This window comes from Halichoerus grypus, chromosome 13 (assembly GCF_964656455.1).
Source record: "Halichoerus grypus chromosome 13, mHalGry1.hap1.1, whole genome shotgun sequence".
NCBI lineage: Eukaryota > Metazoa > Chordata > Mammalia > Carnivora > Phocidae > Halichoerus > Halichoerus grypus.
The window spans coordinates 5,645,761-5,661,145 of NC_135724.1; the positions used below are offsets into that span (position 1 = coordinate 5,645,761).

At 37.0% G+C, this 15,385-nt stretch overlaps 1 protein-coding gene across 1 annotated transcript in view; it reads right to left on the bottom strand.

Moving 5' to 3' along the window:
- Positions 1–1,301: 1,301 nt before the first annotated feature.
- LOC144379875 (uncharacterized) overlaps positions 1,302–15,385 on the bottom strand; it is a 34,979-nt gene continuing 20,895 nt past the window's right edge. Inside the window, exons 4-7 of the mRNA XM_078060483.1 lie at positions 14,267–14,373; positions 6,969–7,041; positions 4,161–4,205; positions 1,302–3,740 (exon numbers count right to left, since the gene is read on the bottom strand). Coding sequence (XP_077916609.1) covers positions 4,204–4,205; positions 6,969–7,041; positions 14,267–14,373 — 182 coding nt within the window. The 3' untranslated portion in view covers positions 1,302–3,740; positions 4,161–4,203. The remainder of the gene's footprint in view (positions 3,741–4,160; positions 4,206–6,968; positions 7,042–14,266; positions 14,374–15,385) is intronic.

Consider the following 15,385-nt stretch of genomic DNA (forward strand, 5'->3'; position numbering starts at 1 on the left):
CATCGATTTTTTTTCTCAGGACACTCTTCAGTGTAGAGTGCTGGGTAATTTCTTCTTATGACTATAATTTTTATTCATTCTATTGTCTTTGTACATAATACCAGGAGACACTAATTTGATATTGAATGGTTTTTCATGTTTGTAAATTGAACAATATTTTCCACTGGAAAATGTCAGCATCTCACACTCATATTTCAGGAGGGTCCTTTGTCCTCAATATTACTGAGCTCTTAAACTTCTCAGGAGTGTATCCAACATGCTCTTATAATACCTCATGTTTTCTCAATATGAAACCAAAACTGCAAAGTCCGTGATGATACCCATGTATCTTTCCGTGTCAAATCATCATTTTCTGAGAATTAAAAATGAATAAAAATTATTAGGCACTATAATGACATTGCTTTTAGTCATACATACAGATGACGAGACATTAGATGATTATCAATTCCAACAATAATAATTGTTTTGTAACCAAGAGTGAATTTGCATAGTTGGAATAGGTCCTGGTTATCCTTCTGTTGATATGCAACAAAAAGAATTACTTGGGAGAAATATAATTATTTTAAGCTATAGGAAATGAAATGCTGGAAAATAATATTTTGATAGTTTTAGAGAGAATGATCCTTCTTAGTTAAGACCACTCTCTCAAAACATGTTTTACTATCATTTTAAAAAAATTAAAAGGTGATCAGCTAGAAAAACATTTCTGGAAATAAGTGACATCTTGCTTATTTCCACATTAGCATCCACTGAAAAGGACTTGTAATGTAGGCAGCTTCCAAGAATCGAGAAGTCTACTGGTAGGGGATGGTAGGAGGTGATGGAGATAGGGAAGCATTAGAAGAATATGAGTATCATTCCTATTTTGAGAATAATCTACAGAATGAAGAATGACTCTCTCTCCTAAGGGTTAAAGAATGGAGTATTTTTGGACTTGCAACCAAAGGAAAAATGTCCACTTGAATCTCACAGTCCTTGATATTATTACAGGTGATGGTCACAGTATAATTTAATAGCCAACACTCTCAAGATTATGTCTAGGCACATACACTCTTTAGGGACAAGATAAGTAAAATTATATGATTAGATTATTTTCTCATTAGCATAACTAATTAAGTTTATTCCATTCCATTTTTATTTTCTAAGACTTATTGATCAACACACATTTAGCATCTAAAAGCCAGGCATGAAACTTGATGAAATAAAGAATATCATATAGGTCATATTTTTAATTTGATTAATATTTGATTCAGTCCCATATGCTCTTCTGTTTGAAATCAATAAGTCAATCACAATAGGTTAAACTCATTTTAGTTTAATTTTTCCAACACTTGAGTTTGATTTAATTTCTACTTTTTAAAATCAAATATTCCATCAGAAAATATCATAAATCTGAATTCCATTTCAGACTTAAAACTATGCGATTTGTGACAAATGCATTAATTTGCCCTATTAATAGCCTCTTAAATACAACATTGTAATTGATGATGCAATGTAGTTAGGTGGTAAATTTCAGCCAGAATAAATGATTACATCCAAAGACTTATAAAGGTTTAGAATATTTGAACAAGTTCAATGAATTTTACTAATAACTTTCTTTAGATTAATGCATAAAATGAAAGTGAAGTCAGTTTCTGACTTTACAGTTAAAGTATGTCAAGGATTTTTATCATTTGATTACTATGTGAGACTAAAGTAAAGCTCCATTCAATTCCACCTCTTCAAAGTTAATGTCTGAGAAAAAATTGCCCCTAAAAAATTGTGATTTTTTTTCCTGTAACTAAATCTTTTACTATCTCTTTTTTGATCTGGTTGCCAGGAAACTTAAGTATATGTGTGTGTATTATAATAATTATAGTATATATGTAATTTTACTGATGTGTTGTATGTATTCTGTAAAATTTTATGATTCATTTATTTAGATATTTGTGATATAGATTTATGTTAATATTTAATTGATATATTTTATATGCTATTTCTTATCACATGTATTCACTATAAATTAGCTGAAATGTATTTTTCCTAGCTCAAAATATTGTTTATTATAAAATAAATCTTATAATCTGAAACTTCCTGTCTTCCTGCTCTCCAAATAAAACTGGCAGGACTCGTGAATGCAAGCCCCACTGACTAACAGAGCGAAACCATCCAAGGGACCTGTCCCTTGGCAGGCAGCCAGATGCCGTGGTGAAACTTTACACAGGGTGAGCATGTCCTTTCCCAGACTGACTAGGTTTTTGATTTGAGGATAGGCTTCTAGTCACTAAAACTCCCACCATGTTCCTTATTAAAGAAGACATTCTGTTCTTTTCAAAAACCAGGCACCATCAATTTCTGGGCTGGACGGGGTTTGCCACAACCTTTGGAAATTTCTCCTGATCATATTGATTGTTCCTCATAGATGGTCTGTTCACAACTTTCCTACAACCTCTTGTCCAATCTAAATTCCGTCCATTTTCCTGCCTCTTCTCTGCAGCAGATTTCTAAGTCTTAAGATCTCTATGTCATTAACTTGAAATATAATAAATATATGGATTGAGTAATAGCAGATAGTGGAGTTTACTAGACAAACAAGCATTCTATAGATTGCTGCTTGAGATGTGTGGGCACCAGCCAGATGGGTTCTGTCCTTGACTGTTTATTGTAATATTTTATCATTTACTTGCTAGGATATAAAATACCAGTTAAACAAATATATCAATAGTGCAAAGCGAGGAGACTGTCATGAAGAATGGCAACAGCAGAATTTACAATGGACTTTGAAAAACTATAATGAAAGACTGAAACAAGAAATACAAAATGTCATGGGGCAAAATATGTCCAGTCTTTTATGTAGGTGTGTTTAAGGAAGAAAGATTGCAGGATTGAAGGAAATAGATTCTGGAGTTAGATAGAACTGGGATCAATCAATGAAATATCACTATTTCTTTTGTGACTTTGGTCAATTATTTATTTCCTAAGATTCAGTTTCCTTTTTCCTAAATGGAAATGTGAGGATTAAACAAGATAATACACATAAGATGCTTAGCATGGTACATGACACTAGGTAATCACTCTAGAAATATCAGTTGTTATTATGACCATTATCATCACGCAGGAGAGACTGAAATTAAAATCAGTTCATTAAGAAAAGCCTGGATTAAGAGTAATCACAAGCATAATATGAGCTGCAGAAAAAGGTTAAGTCTGTTGTGCCCTACATTATCAGGAAAAACATAGCTACCTCAAGGTTAGTAAACAACCTCTGTTAGCTCATGGCCCAGCACTTCTTGAACTTGAAAGTGCACATGAATCATCTGGGAATCGTATCACATCAGATGCTTCTGGAGATGTGGGTGAATTCTGAGAGTCATCATGCCAATTTCCGGGTGGATGCTGATGTTGCTGGGCGTGGTCATTAGCAAGAACTAATCCAGAGTGTATGTTTCATGCAAGGCGCTAAATATGAGGAATATTGACAATCTTTCGAGGACATTCTTTTAAGGAAAGTAATGAAGAAAATGAAAGATCAAAAACTTGTTCATATTACAGGATAGATAATAGAAGGCACTGGGTATAATAGCACAGAAGCTAATTTTCTTTGGGCGCCTGGGTGGCTCAGTTGTTAAGCGTCTGCCTTTGGCTCAGGTCATGATCCCAGTGTCCTGGGATCGAGTCCCACATTGGGCTCCTTGCTCAGCGGGGAGTCCAGTTCTCCCTCTCCATCTGTCCCTGCTTGTGTCCCCTCTCTCGCTGTGTCTCTGTCGAATAAATAAATAAAATCTTTAAAAAAAAAAGAAGTTAATTTTCTTCAAGTTACATGAAAAGCATTACAAATAATTTATTAAATCTTTTTAAAAAAGTGCTTTTTTCCCATCTCCCACATTTTTGAGGAGTAGGAAACCTTACAGGCACTTTAAAATACTAACTTGGGATACTTAGCAAAGGTTATGTACAAAGGTGCCAGAAATAATTATTATATGCTCAATTTTGCTAAAGTCATCTTGTTAAAGTTCTAAAGTTAATTTTAAATATTTATTAAAAACTTATGATATATACCTCATTGTACTTTGCTTGGAAATTCTATGAAACATGCTGCATTTGAAAATTCACACAGAAGTAGGTGAGACACATATATAAATATCTACTTATCATATAATAAATAAAGCATAAGCAAATACAAACCAATTTATGAAACAGCTACCATAATAGATAAACTGAATATTCTAGAAAAACAAAGATACAAAATGTGTTAGATTTTGCATCAGCAAACTAAATTGAAAAAAATTCCATAAGATTCTAAGAGTCAGATATACAGCCAAGTTCTACATCATATTTAATTCATTTTCCTGAATAATATGTCATGCTTAATTTCTAAAATAATCTTAGCTATTTTTATTATTATAATTTATTGTGGTTATACATCTATGAAATTAAGGCTATAACTGAAAGTCGCGGTTCATAAACAAATGACCATCTGATAACCCCTCATTCTTTTAAATTGTTCTAAATGAAAAACACCAAATTTCAAGATAGTTGGCTTATTCTGATGTTACCTCATTTTCATATTGGTTTTCTGCTTCTTCGCCAGAATCACTATTAAATAGATTGCAAGTAGCGCTAATAATAGTACTTTCCTTTAGCGACTGCTTTGTCAAAGTTACAGACTGTATGTGTTAATTTAAAAATATGGGGACCCAAGTGTGTGTGTGTGCGTGTGTGTGTGTGTGTGTGTTGAGTTAGATTTTCTTAAAATATTTCCATATTGCCAGTATTATTCAGATTTCAATGTGGGCGGGTGGCAGGGAACACAAGAATCTTTGCCCACGGTCAGCATTCTCTCTTTCCAGAAACTGTGGCCAAAATAAAAGCACAGGAAGAATGTAAAGGGAGAAGCATTTGAAGAGGTTGAAATGTATAGGCATCATTCTGTGCATGATATGTTAGACATAAAACAGATCAATTTATGTTAAATTTTAAATTTTAAATCAGATAGCAAATTAGGTAGTGATGCTCTAATTATCTAAGGAAGCAATTCTAAAATGGCCCCGAGAATCCATGAGCCGTGGTACAGACTGGCCATCCTAGTCTAGGTAGTGTTATCACATGCCAGACGCATCCTAGACCCGGTCACTGGCTGAGGTGATGTGGTAGCCCGGTACAAAGGGTGGAAATTAGGAAAGCAAGAACTTTAAATGTTCTCTTTGAAACGGAATCTTTCACTTCTGGATGATACTGAGGTTCTTGGAGAATATGGCATTTAAGGGGGAATAACTGCACACGAATTACGACCTTCATAGCTTCCTACTGACCAAAGTAGGTTGGCTGGTTTTCTGTTTTGTTTTGTGTGCTTTGTTTTTATTTTGATACAAGGCTATAGACAAATTCGTCTTCTTTTCTTGGCCTTCATAGCTCATGATTCTGGAGTCAGGTGAATCATTGTGGTCTGTCTCAGTTTTGGTTAGTGGCTTAAAGCCTGAAATGATCGTTTTGTCAAAGAAAGACTTGTGACGGCACAGGGAGAGCCAAGGCCAAAGGATGTTGCTGTGAACCCAGGTTTATCATGGAATGTATCCTAGGACTCTGGAAAGGTAGGAATGCACGCTTTAAAAACACATTAGTCTCCTCGAATCTAATGTGGTGGCATTAATACAGGGAGGTTCATGCAGCAGACTGCCAATAGCCAGTTTAAAAGAAACACATAAGAAAGGAAATAATGGAGCTCTCCAGGATCAGTGAAAGATGAAAAGAGAAAGTCTCCTGAATTCCGTGTTCCAAAGCATCTTTTGAAGTGTAAAGACAACTTAGGTAAGCTTTCTTTTCTAATAATGCCCTCTCGGGAAAACCTGGAGGGGCCAGATAAATGAGGTGGGAGTGTGGTACAATGGAAATCACGCAAATGTATCTATTTCTTAGTGTAAAAGAAAAGTGGAAGTGCAGTGATTGATTGATTGACAGGTCCTGTGGATTATTTGAAGAGAATGAGTATGACACCTTTAAGAACAATATAACTCACCCTTAAATACACTGCTATACGCAGAGAGAAGTCACTAAAAATTTACCTTTTTCATCATACAAAGTGGATAAACTTTGCACTGCTACTTTGATGAGCCATTGGTCCTTCCCATTAACACAAGCTTGGGAAATCCCTCTGTTCTCAACTTAGATGGAATTCTGCAGTCAGATTGAATGATGACAACACAATTTCTCCTCTTATATAATATTTGAAAGGCCAATTTATTGAAATACAGTTTTCACACAGCTTTTTATGAGTAGAGACTGTGTTTCCATTTAGATTTCTCAAAAGTAAAAAGGTTTTGCTTCGAATACACGCAAGTTTTGTAATAAGTAGCATGAGTATGTGATTTTTGCTTGACTGTTGCCTCCCTTTGAATATTAAGCTGTGACTATTACTTTTCTGCAGTAGAAAGTGCTATGTAGTAAAATTGCTTTGTTTCTTAAAAATACAGTTGTTATTTTGGAGGTCAAACAACTGAATTTTCTTCTGTATCTCACAGACTTTCCAAAATCATGTCTTAGATTTTATATCAAAATATATATAAATGGGCGCCTGGGTGGCTCAGTCGTTAAGCGTCTGCCTTCGGCTGAGGTCATGGTCCCAGGGTCCTGGGATCGAGCCCCGCATTGGGCTCCCTGCTCAGCAGGAAGCCTGCTTCTCCCTCTCCCACTCCCCCTGCTTGTGTTCCTGCTCTCACTGTCTCTCTCTCTGTCAAATAAATAAATAAAATCTTAAAAAATATATATATATTAATAAGATGAAAAACTATTAAAAGGGAAATGTGAAAGACATGATAAATGAGAAAAGTTAAACCTATTAGAGAGATTTTTAAAGTTTTAGAAATTATTTGAAGACTCTTGTTCCTTGATGTTTTAAATTTACACAGTCTAATATTTCCCATCTGTTCTGTTTTATTTAAATTGCTATATAGTATTATCATGTTGGTAGATAATTTTATGAATATACACACATTTTAAACTTAATTGCAGGAACTTACCAAAATCGTAATGTTCCAAATGCAGTGTGGTGTCCTGGATTGAGTCCTGGAAGGAAAAATAAAAGGTGTTAATGGGAGGAAAATCCTAAAATGCAAATTAAGTGTGGACTGGAGTCGGCAGTAGTGAGATGGTGGTGGTTTCCTGGCTGTGACCAGTGTGCCTGGTACTGTCTACATCAGTGGACACTGGATGAGGGGCTTACAATGACTCTCTTATCTTTGCAGCTTTTCTGTAAATCTAAAATTATTCCAAAGTAAAATTTTTATTTTAAAATTATAAAACCTCGATCATGTATTTCTATGCCTCTACAATGGAAATTACAGGTAGTAACCTGCCCTTGTTTTTTATAATTTGTAGGAGAGAAAATATTAATTACAATTAAAATCTGCTTGTAACATTTCCCTAAAAAATTCATAGTAAAGATTAGAGTTTATTTTCTTGCCCTGGTAAATTGTGCCATGCTGGTGGTGGTAATGAAGTTGAGTTTATTAATGATGATGAGTCATTTTCATACTTTCATTTGTTGAGCAAACTGCATTTTCTATTTAATGCATTTTTTAATTTTTATTTTTTTAAAGATTTTATTTATTTGTCAGAGAGAAAAAGAGAAAGAGAGAGAGAGCACAAGCAGGGGGAGGGGCTGAGGGAGAAGCAAGCTCCCCATTGAGCAAGGAGCCCCATGCGGGACTCGATCCCAGGACCCTAGGATCATGACCTGAGCCGAAGGCAGACACTTAACCGACTGAGCCACCCAGGCATCCCTCCATTTAATGCATTTTAGAATATTTTTTTGGATCCATAAGACAGTGATCCATTAAAAATCAATATATGAAAAAATATTCTCTGTGACAATAGACTACCTCCTACATCAGATTCTAGGGTTAGGATCATTGACTCATGTTTCCCAGCTATATGAAGTATCACAAAGATTGTTCCTTTAGATCAAATATTGCTACCACAGAACGGATACACATACAGTGCTACTTCCAGCCACCAGACAAATAAAAAATTAGCAATATTTGTCACAGATAATGCACTCTGTTTACCAGATGCTAAAGAGAGAAATCCACTCACCTAATTTTGAATTGATAATAACCATCTCATATTAAACTCACAGCCTGGCAGGAAATAGACACAGATTTAAAGTTCAGTGAATCTACAGCCAAAACACAAGAGGCTCATCTACTTTTACTGGTAGTGTTCCCCGAATTCTAAGGATAACTGACAGATATTTACTTAAGATGAGGACTGGGCAGTAATCAGATATGAACTGAAAGCTTGAGGAACTAGGACATTTTTTTAAACTTGTATAAGAATGTTTAAAACAGCCCGAACTGGAAACAACCCAAATGTACATCAACATGTCAATGAGGAAACACATTGTAGTACATTCACACACTGGAACCAGGACGTTGTCATGAAGGTATAAACTGCCATGAGGCAGAAAATAGTGATGTCACTAACAAAAAAAGAGGAATAAGTTTAGGATGGAGGAGAAAAATGAAATTTGTCAGACAATACAAAACAGAGTAAATACAAAGAATATGATCCCTGCCCTCATTGTTTAGTGGAAACCAGGTCTATAAAGAAGCTTATCCTCAGGGCGCCTGGGTGGCTCAGTTGGTTAAGGATCTGCCTTCGGCTCAGGTCATGATCCCAGGGTCCTGGAATCAAGCCCCACACCGGGCTCCCTGCTCCGCGGGAAACCTGCTTCTCCCTCTCCCTCTCCCCCTGCTTGTGTTCCTTCTCTCGCTGTGTCTCTCTCTGTCAAATAAATAAATAAAATCTTTTTTTTTTTTAAAAAAGAAGCTTATCCTCTAGGTATATTAGGTATATTAGTTTAAAAAAATAATGTATTTTTAAAAATGACTTTCTCATGGCCAGGGACCTCTTAGTAAGTGCAGTGTAGTGAGGAGCAATCCATTAGTATTTATAATTATTTTAATTAAAACAACACTTGGGGATGCCTGGGTGGCTCAGTCAGTTAAGCGTCTGCCTTCAGCTCAGATCATGATCCCAGGGTCCTGGGGTCAAGTCCCACATCGAGCTCCTTGCTCAGTGGGGAGTCTGCCTCCCCTCTGCCTGCCGCTCCCTCTGCTTGTGCTCACTCTCTGTCTCTCTCTGACAAATAAATAAATAAAATCTTAAAAAAATAAAATTAAAACAACACTTCATTCTGGATCTCAGAAGTAATTTGTTGTACTGCTTCTTCATTTTATTAGCATACTTTTTGATCCATAAGAAAAGTGCATAAAACTAAATGCTATTTAATTTAGTTCACTTACACAGAATATATTGAGTAGATTGGATTGTACTTGTGCACTTAAACATAAAAATCATAACATCAAAATCTGTATATTTGAATCTAAACTAAAGATGGCATAGAAAGTATGGGTAGAGAGATATCCAGCTTCCTCTAACATTAACGGTTTAATGATGCTAAATTTTCTCTGGACTGGGACTTAAAATATTATTAATTCTCTATTGCAGGTGTCCTCCTTTGGAGTAAAGAACATTCCATCTGTGAGCAAGCATCTTCAATGTTACAAAGAATTTTCAAAACTTACAGTTTCATGAACTCACATTTGAGTCAAATGAATGTTTTCTATTCTATCTTTTACAAAAAGTCAATTTTTCCTCTTTCGCAAGCCAATGTTATAAAAATTACATGAATACTCTATGCTTCATTTTCTTGAATTAGGTGAAATATGGTCTATGGTAACTGAATTAATGTTTTCAGTGACACTCTATCCTTTTAAATGTTCAACCTTATGTAAACATAAGTAATTTAATTAGAATCCTGCCCTCTAGGCTACCAAAAGTCTTATTCATAGACAGAATAAACATATTTAGAACTAAATTTCTCTTAAGGGAAGCGGCTCTTACATATACTTGATACATTTAAAAATATTTGAAATAACTACATCAATTTCGATAATGTTGATTCCTGTCAAAATTTGCATTATAATCTTCATGAATGCATGTAACTGTCACATTTGTTATGTGATATAATGCCATAAACTCAAGGAAGTTATTGAATCTAATTATCAATATTTACATAGTAGGGTTTTTGACAAATGCTTAGAGAGTTGTAAAGTGTCTATTATGTTTAGAGATAAAGAGTATAGGATAGATTTGCTTTATATTCCGATAATGTTTGCTATTGTTTTTAAGGCTATACTGTTTCCATAGTTACAGCAAGAAGCTCAAAAATCTTTTTTTCTTTGTAATATGCTAAAGGATAACTTTATTATACCCTCATAGAGTAAAACATTCACTGAACATACTATCTTTTAAATATAGCTTTTATTTTATTGTCAGACCCCACCATATCAAACGTGAAATTATGAGCAGGAATTTTGGATACTGAATATGAATAATGCTTACTAGGTTTGGGGTTCTCATCAGAACAAGCTAAAGGAAGGGGAGAGACATAAAATGATTTTTAGCTTTCTTGATTTTGTTATATTACTACAATTATGCAATTTCATTTTTATTCATGGAACTCTAAGGCACCTGTTTGTCTATCCAAATCAATGTTTGAAAATTAGAGTATAATTTGCAGTGTCTTACATCAGTTGAGACCACTGTGCCTTTGAAACAGTAAACATTTGACAGAAGCTTCTCGTGCGGAGGTCCTCTCTCCCCTCACTTTCACATCTGAAGTCCGTGAACCGTCCTCCACTCTGCCTTCATCACCTAACTCTGTTTCTCATGATCACGTCACTTCTCTCTGCAGTCCTTTCTTTGTACACTGTGAGGACAAAGCTGACAGAGAAGGATGCTTGACCTCTCCCTGGAGAAATGGGGAAATGAGCGAGACAGGAGCTGTGGCAGTGACCAAAGCTTCCCGTGCGGAGAGAAGGGTGAGCTTTTCAAAAGCTGATTCTAGCACCTTGCAGCTTCTCTGTTTATTTTCAGGAATGCTTCCATGAGAGGGGCAAGGGTAAAACATAGCAAACAAAGGTAAAGAAACACCTTTGCTCAAACGGCGATTGCTGAGAATTATTTTTCCTCAACTTTTTGGTTTCTGTTTTGCACGTGCAGCTTTAGCAAGGTGAGCACCCTTGCCTGTCCGAAGTCACCTCCCTGCCTCGGCGTCTAATGGCTTAAATACGCCTGTCATCTGTTGCACTGTGAAGTCCTATGAATGGATTCAGCATGGTTTTTCGTTAAGGAAAAAAGAAATATGGTCTCTATTTACTCCTTTCATTTTCCTCAAGGAGATTTTGTTCTCAATTTAAAACCAAATACTGTTATCAATATCCCTTGGAAATTCTACTTAATTAAAACGCTCTAGTCATAAAATCCGCCAAATAAAAACTTAGTTAGGTTTTTCAATTAACTGCATTTAATTAGAACTATATAATATGGAGTAGATCTGCCTGTGTACCTTAACCTAATCAAAGAGGTTTGGGTTTGGTCAAAACAAAGAGAACGTTTAAAAAGTAACGGATATCCATAGGATAAAATGTTCTTCATTCCAAATTAAGCTCTCCTCTGGCTGACACAACAAAGGGAAAAAGCCTCCCATTCTTGCATTGCGTTTGTCAGGAATGCGTTCCCAGGACTCGGGCCTGCTGGTGCTCAGACCACAGGGCAGTTCTGTGTCTGCATCCAGTACAGACCCACGTTACCAGACTGTGTTCATGGCACGGACTTGGAAAAAAAAAACTGGCAGGTAAATCATTCAACTTACACATTTTATTTTCTTCAGTTCAAAAAGACAAAATAATTTCTACTAGCATTCAATAACAATGGGAAAAGATCCTACCCCCCTCTTTAAGGTGATGGCAATTATTTTCAATACATGGACAATAGCCACATAAGAACATCATCCTGAGTTGAACGCCTGCTTCTTTCCAAGCAAATCACATTTGTGACAAAACATACGGGAATGGAATGTCCTGAGGTCAGCTGGGACATTCCACGTTTCTAGTCATAGTCATAGATTAAGATTTATAAATTTGGATTAGGAAAGCTTTCATGCTCATAAAATCGTGATTTGGGGGTAAAGAGCTTCTTTTGATGTTGTTCAAACTGTAGTGAGAAGGACAGAAGCATGTATTTTAGATTTGGAGACTTCTAGTGAGCACTTGGTCTTAACCACAGGCAATCCGGCGAATCGGGGCATTTTACAGGAAGAGAGCATGCAGCTCAGCCAAGCTCATGGCTTGACCTCGGTCAAAGGGAGGACAACAGATGTAGACACCTGCAGCCTGAGGGGTGTTCACTACTTTGACTTAACTGGGCAATATATTTATTTATTTGATTTATTTCTATTACTTCTTCAATTGAATTAATACATTATAAGCCTTCCTATTAAAGTCATGCCAACTGCTATAATTCAAAGCAAGATTGGTTAGAAGGGAAAGACAAAGAGCAATGTAGATTCCCTAAAGCCTCAGCCCACCCCGCGGGGCATTCTGGAGCATAACCTGCTGGCCAGAGTTTGCCTGCATCTTTTATTGGCTGCAGGCTACCCAGTGAGGCCGCTAGTGAGGGGCTCCCGAAGCAGCTGACCCCTGCGTATTGTCTGCTGACAGCATCCTCTTTCCGATGGAACAGAAAATCGTCTATTTGACAGAGGGCATATAACTGAGGCCCTAGCAATGGGGGTCAAGACTGTGGTAGGATATCATCACCCTCCAGAACCTGCCCTTTTTCTATAGGGACCAGAGTGGCTAGTAGTCATTCAACAGCAATATACTGGGGCTCTGAATCATTTAGATCAGGAAGGCAGAGTGTTTCTGTAAAGGATCAGATAGTAAATATTTTAGGGTTTTTGAACCACCTCTGATCTCTGTGGCGTATCTTCTTCTTGTTTGGTTTTAGGATCTTTTGAGACCATAAAAAATATTTTTAACTTATGAGCCATGCAGTAATGGTTTGCAGCCTGAATTTGGCCCACAGGCTGTAGTTTGCTTATCCCTGATTTATATTCTTAAAGGTGACTCTGATTTCTATTGTGCTTACCTCCCCTCCAGTGCAGTGTAGTTTGGATTCACTACTTTGGCTGAGGTGAAGGGGCAGTTCCACAGGCTTCTGCTTGGCCCTCCCACAATGAGTGACATTTGTGACCTGGCTCCCGCGTGCCCCCGTTCAAACAAGGGTCATGATTATACGTGGGGTTTTCAGATACTAACGTCAACCTAGACTTTGTGTTCAAAAGTGCTCAAAATGGTTTGACATACCCTTTCCTCGGTGTTATGGATTGAATTGTGGCCTCCTAGTATTGATAGGTTGAAATACTAACCCCCAGTACCTCGAATGTGACCTTATTTGGAAACAGGCCATTGCACATGCAATTCTTAAGATGAGGTTATACTGGAACGGGTGGGCCCTAATCTGACTGGTGTCCTTGCAGAACAAGATTTGGACACAAACATAAACACAGAATGAACTTCTCGTGAACATGAAGGAAGAGCTTGGGGTGATGTTTCTACAAGCCAAAGAACACCAAAAATTGCCAGCAAGCTATCAGAAGCTCAGGGAAAGGCCTGGAGCAGATTCTCCCTCCCAGCCTCAGAAGGAGGCAACCCTGCTGACACCAGGGTCTCAGATTTACAGCCTCCCGAACTATGAGAGAAGACATTGATTGTGTGCAAGCTGCCTAGTTACAGCAGCCTTTAGAAACTAGTATGCTCAGTACACATTCGCCCAAGGACATGACTGCAGTACCCTTGGTGGAGGACAGAGCTGCGTTGCCAAGGACTACGGCCGCATTGTTGAGTCCTTCCTTCTGGGAACATGGCCTCCTCTTCAGTAGGTGGGCTCCAGTTCAGAAAGCTGGCTCAGGTCCAGAAATGGAACAAAAGATTTTGACATTTTGCCGGGGTGGGGTGGGGCTCAGCATCCTGGGCATATCTCCTTGATTTATTCTGGTAGTACAAACCCTGCTGACTTCCCATCTATGTTGTTCTTAGGGTTGCTGCGTTCTATTAATTATCCCCATAATTTTCACTGGATTAGCCTTCTTTCCTGCTCTCATTCCAACATGATAATGGTGACGCTCTATCCACTTGGTTTCTTTGGTTTTAGGGTCCTGTCATCCCCATTCCTATCGGTGTACCTAATTCTGCAATGACCTCTCTTGCCATATGCCCTAGTGTAGGAGGTGGGCCATCACTAAACACTTGGAGATGCTGGTGTTCTTGGGACCAGCTCATTCTTCATGATGATAGTTAATGGTAGGTCCTTTGGACTTTATTGTGGATAGTAATCCTCTGCACATCTTACACAGTATACCCACCCTAGCATGCCCACTTACCCCAGCTTGTCCATCCCTTGGCCACTGTCTGCTATGCAATTCTGGCATTTCAACTTCACTTAGCGCTGGAGATGCAAGATACAAAGGAGGGTGGACATTCATCCAGGCTGAAAAGAGGACAATTAACTGAAAATCTTTATATACATTTGTAGACTGTCATATCCTGCCTTCATGCACAGAATTTTGCATGTCTGGCATCTGTCCTTCCCCCCATTCCCCAAGCAGGAGATCCAAGTTTTCATCCCTGGGGAAATTTAGCTTTCTTAGTAGAAGAGCAATCCATAGTATAGAATTTGGTTATCTCTCAGCATAATTACATCTAGCTTGCTTCCAATCATTCTTAAGCAAATCTGACAATAGACAATTCTTATAAATGTACCCAAATTTCCCACTATCTTTTAATCACATTATTCTTTAAAAATAAAACCAAGTATAGACAGATACTTGAGAAAGCCTCCAACTTGAAGTACACATTGAGGCTACTCTCAAGATGAATAAGAACAAAACTGACTAAATATACCAAGGTGCAATCTCATAAAATTTAAGATAATCAGGAATAACGAAAATATGCTGAATGCTCCCAGAAATAAAAATGTAGTTAAATTACACAGGACAGAGTTTCAGAGTTTTTTTTTTTTTTTCTTTTACTTCTTATCCTCAGTCAGTACCAGACTCTAAATGCTTTCAAATACAAAGGGAAAACATATTTTCAATCCATTTCAGAATTTTTTTTCTTTTACTTCTTATTCTCAGTACCAGACTCTAAATGCTTTCAAAATACCAAGGGAAAAAAATAATTTCAATCTAAAATGTTACATCTCACAAAGCTATCAATTAAATGAAAGTCAAATAAAAGACTTTCCAGTCATGGAAGAACTCAGAACACCTTCTTCCTCTTGTAAGCTTTTCGCAGGAGATTATATGACAGTGCATTTCATTCAAAGAGAATATTAAACCAAAAAAATGTTAGATCTGATGTATCATTTAGGTCACTTTGAATACCTGAAAACCAATAAAAACTAGCACGCGCAAATAAGAACAACAACAATAATGAGGTGGGTATTCTTTACTCATTTGCATAACTGTTTAAGGGCGAGGTTGGTGTTAGTCTCAAACAAT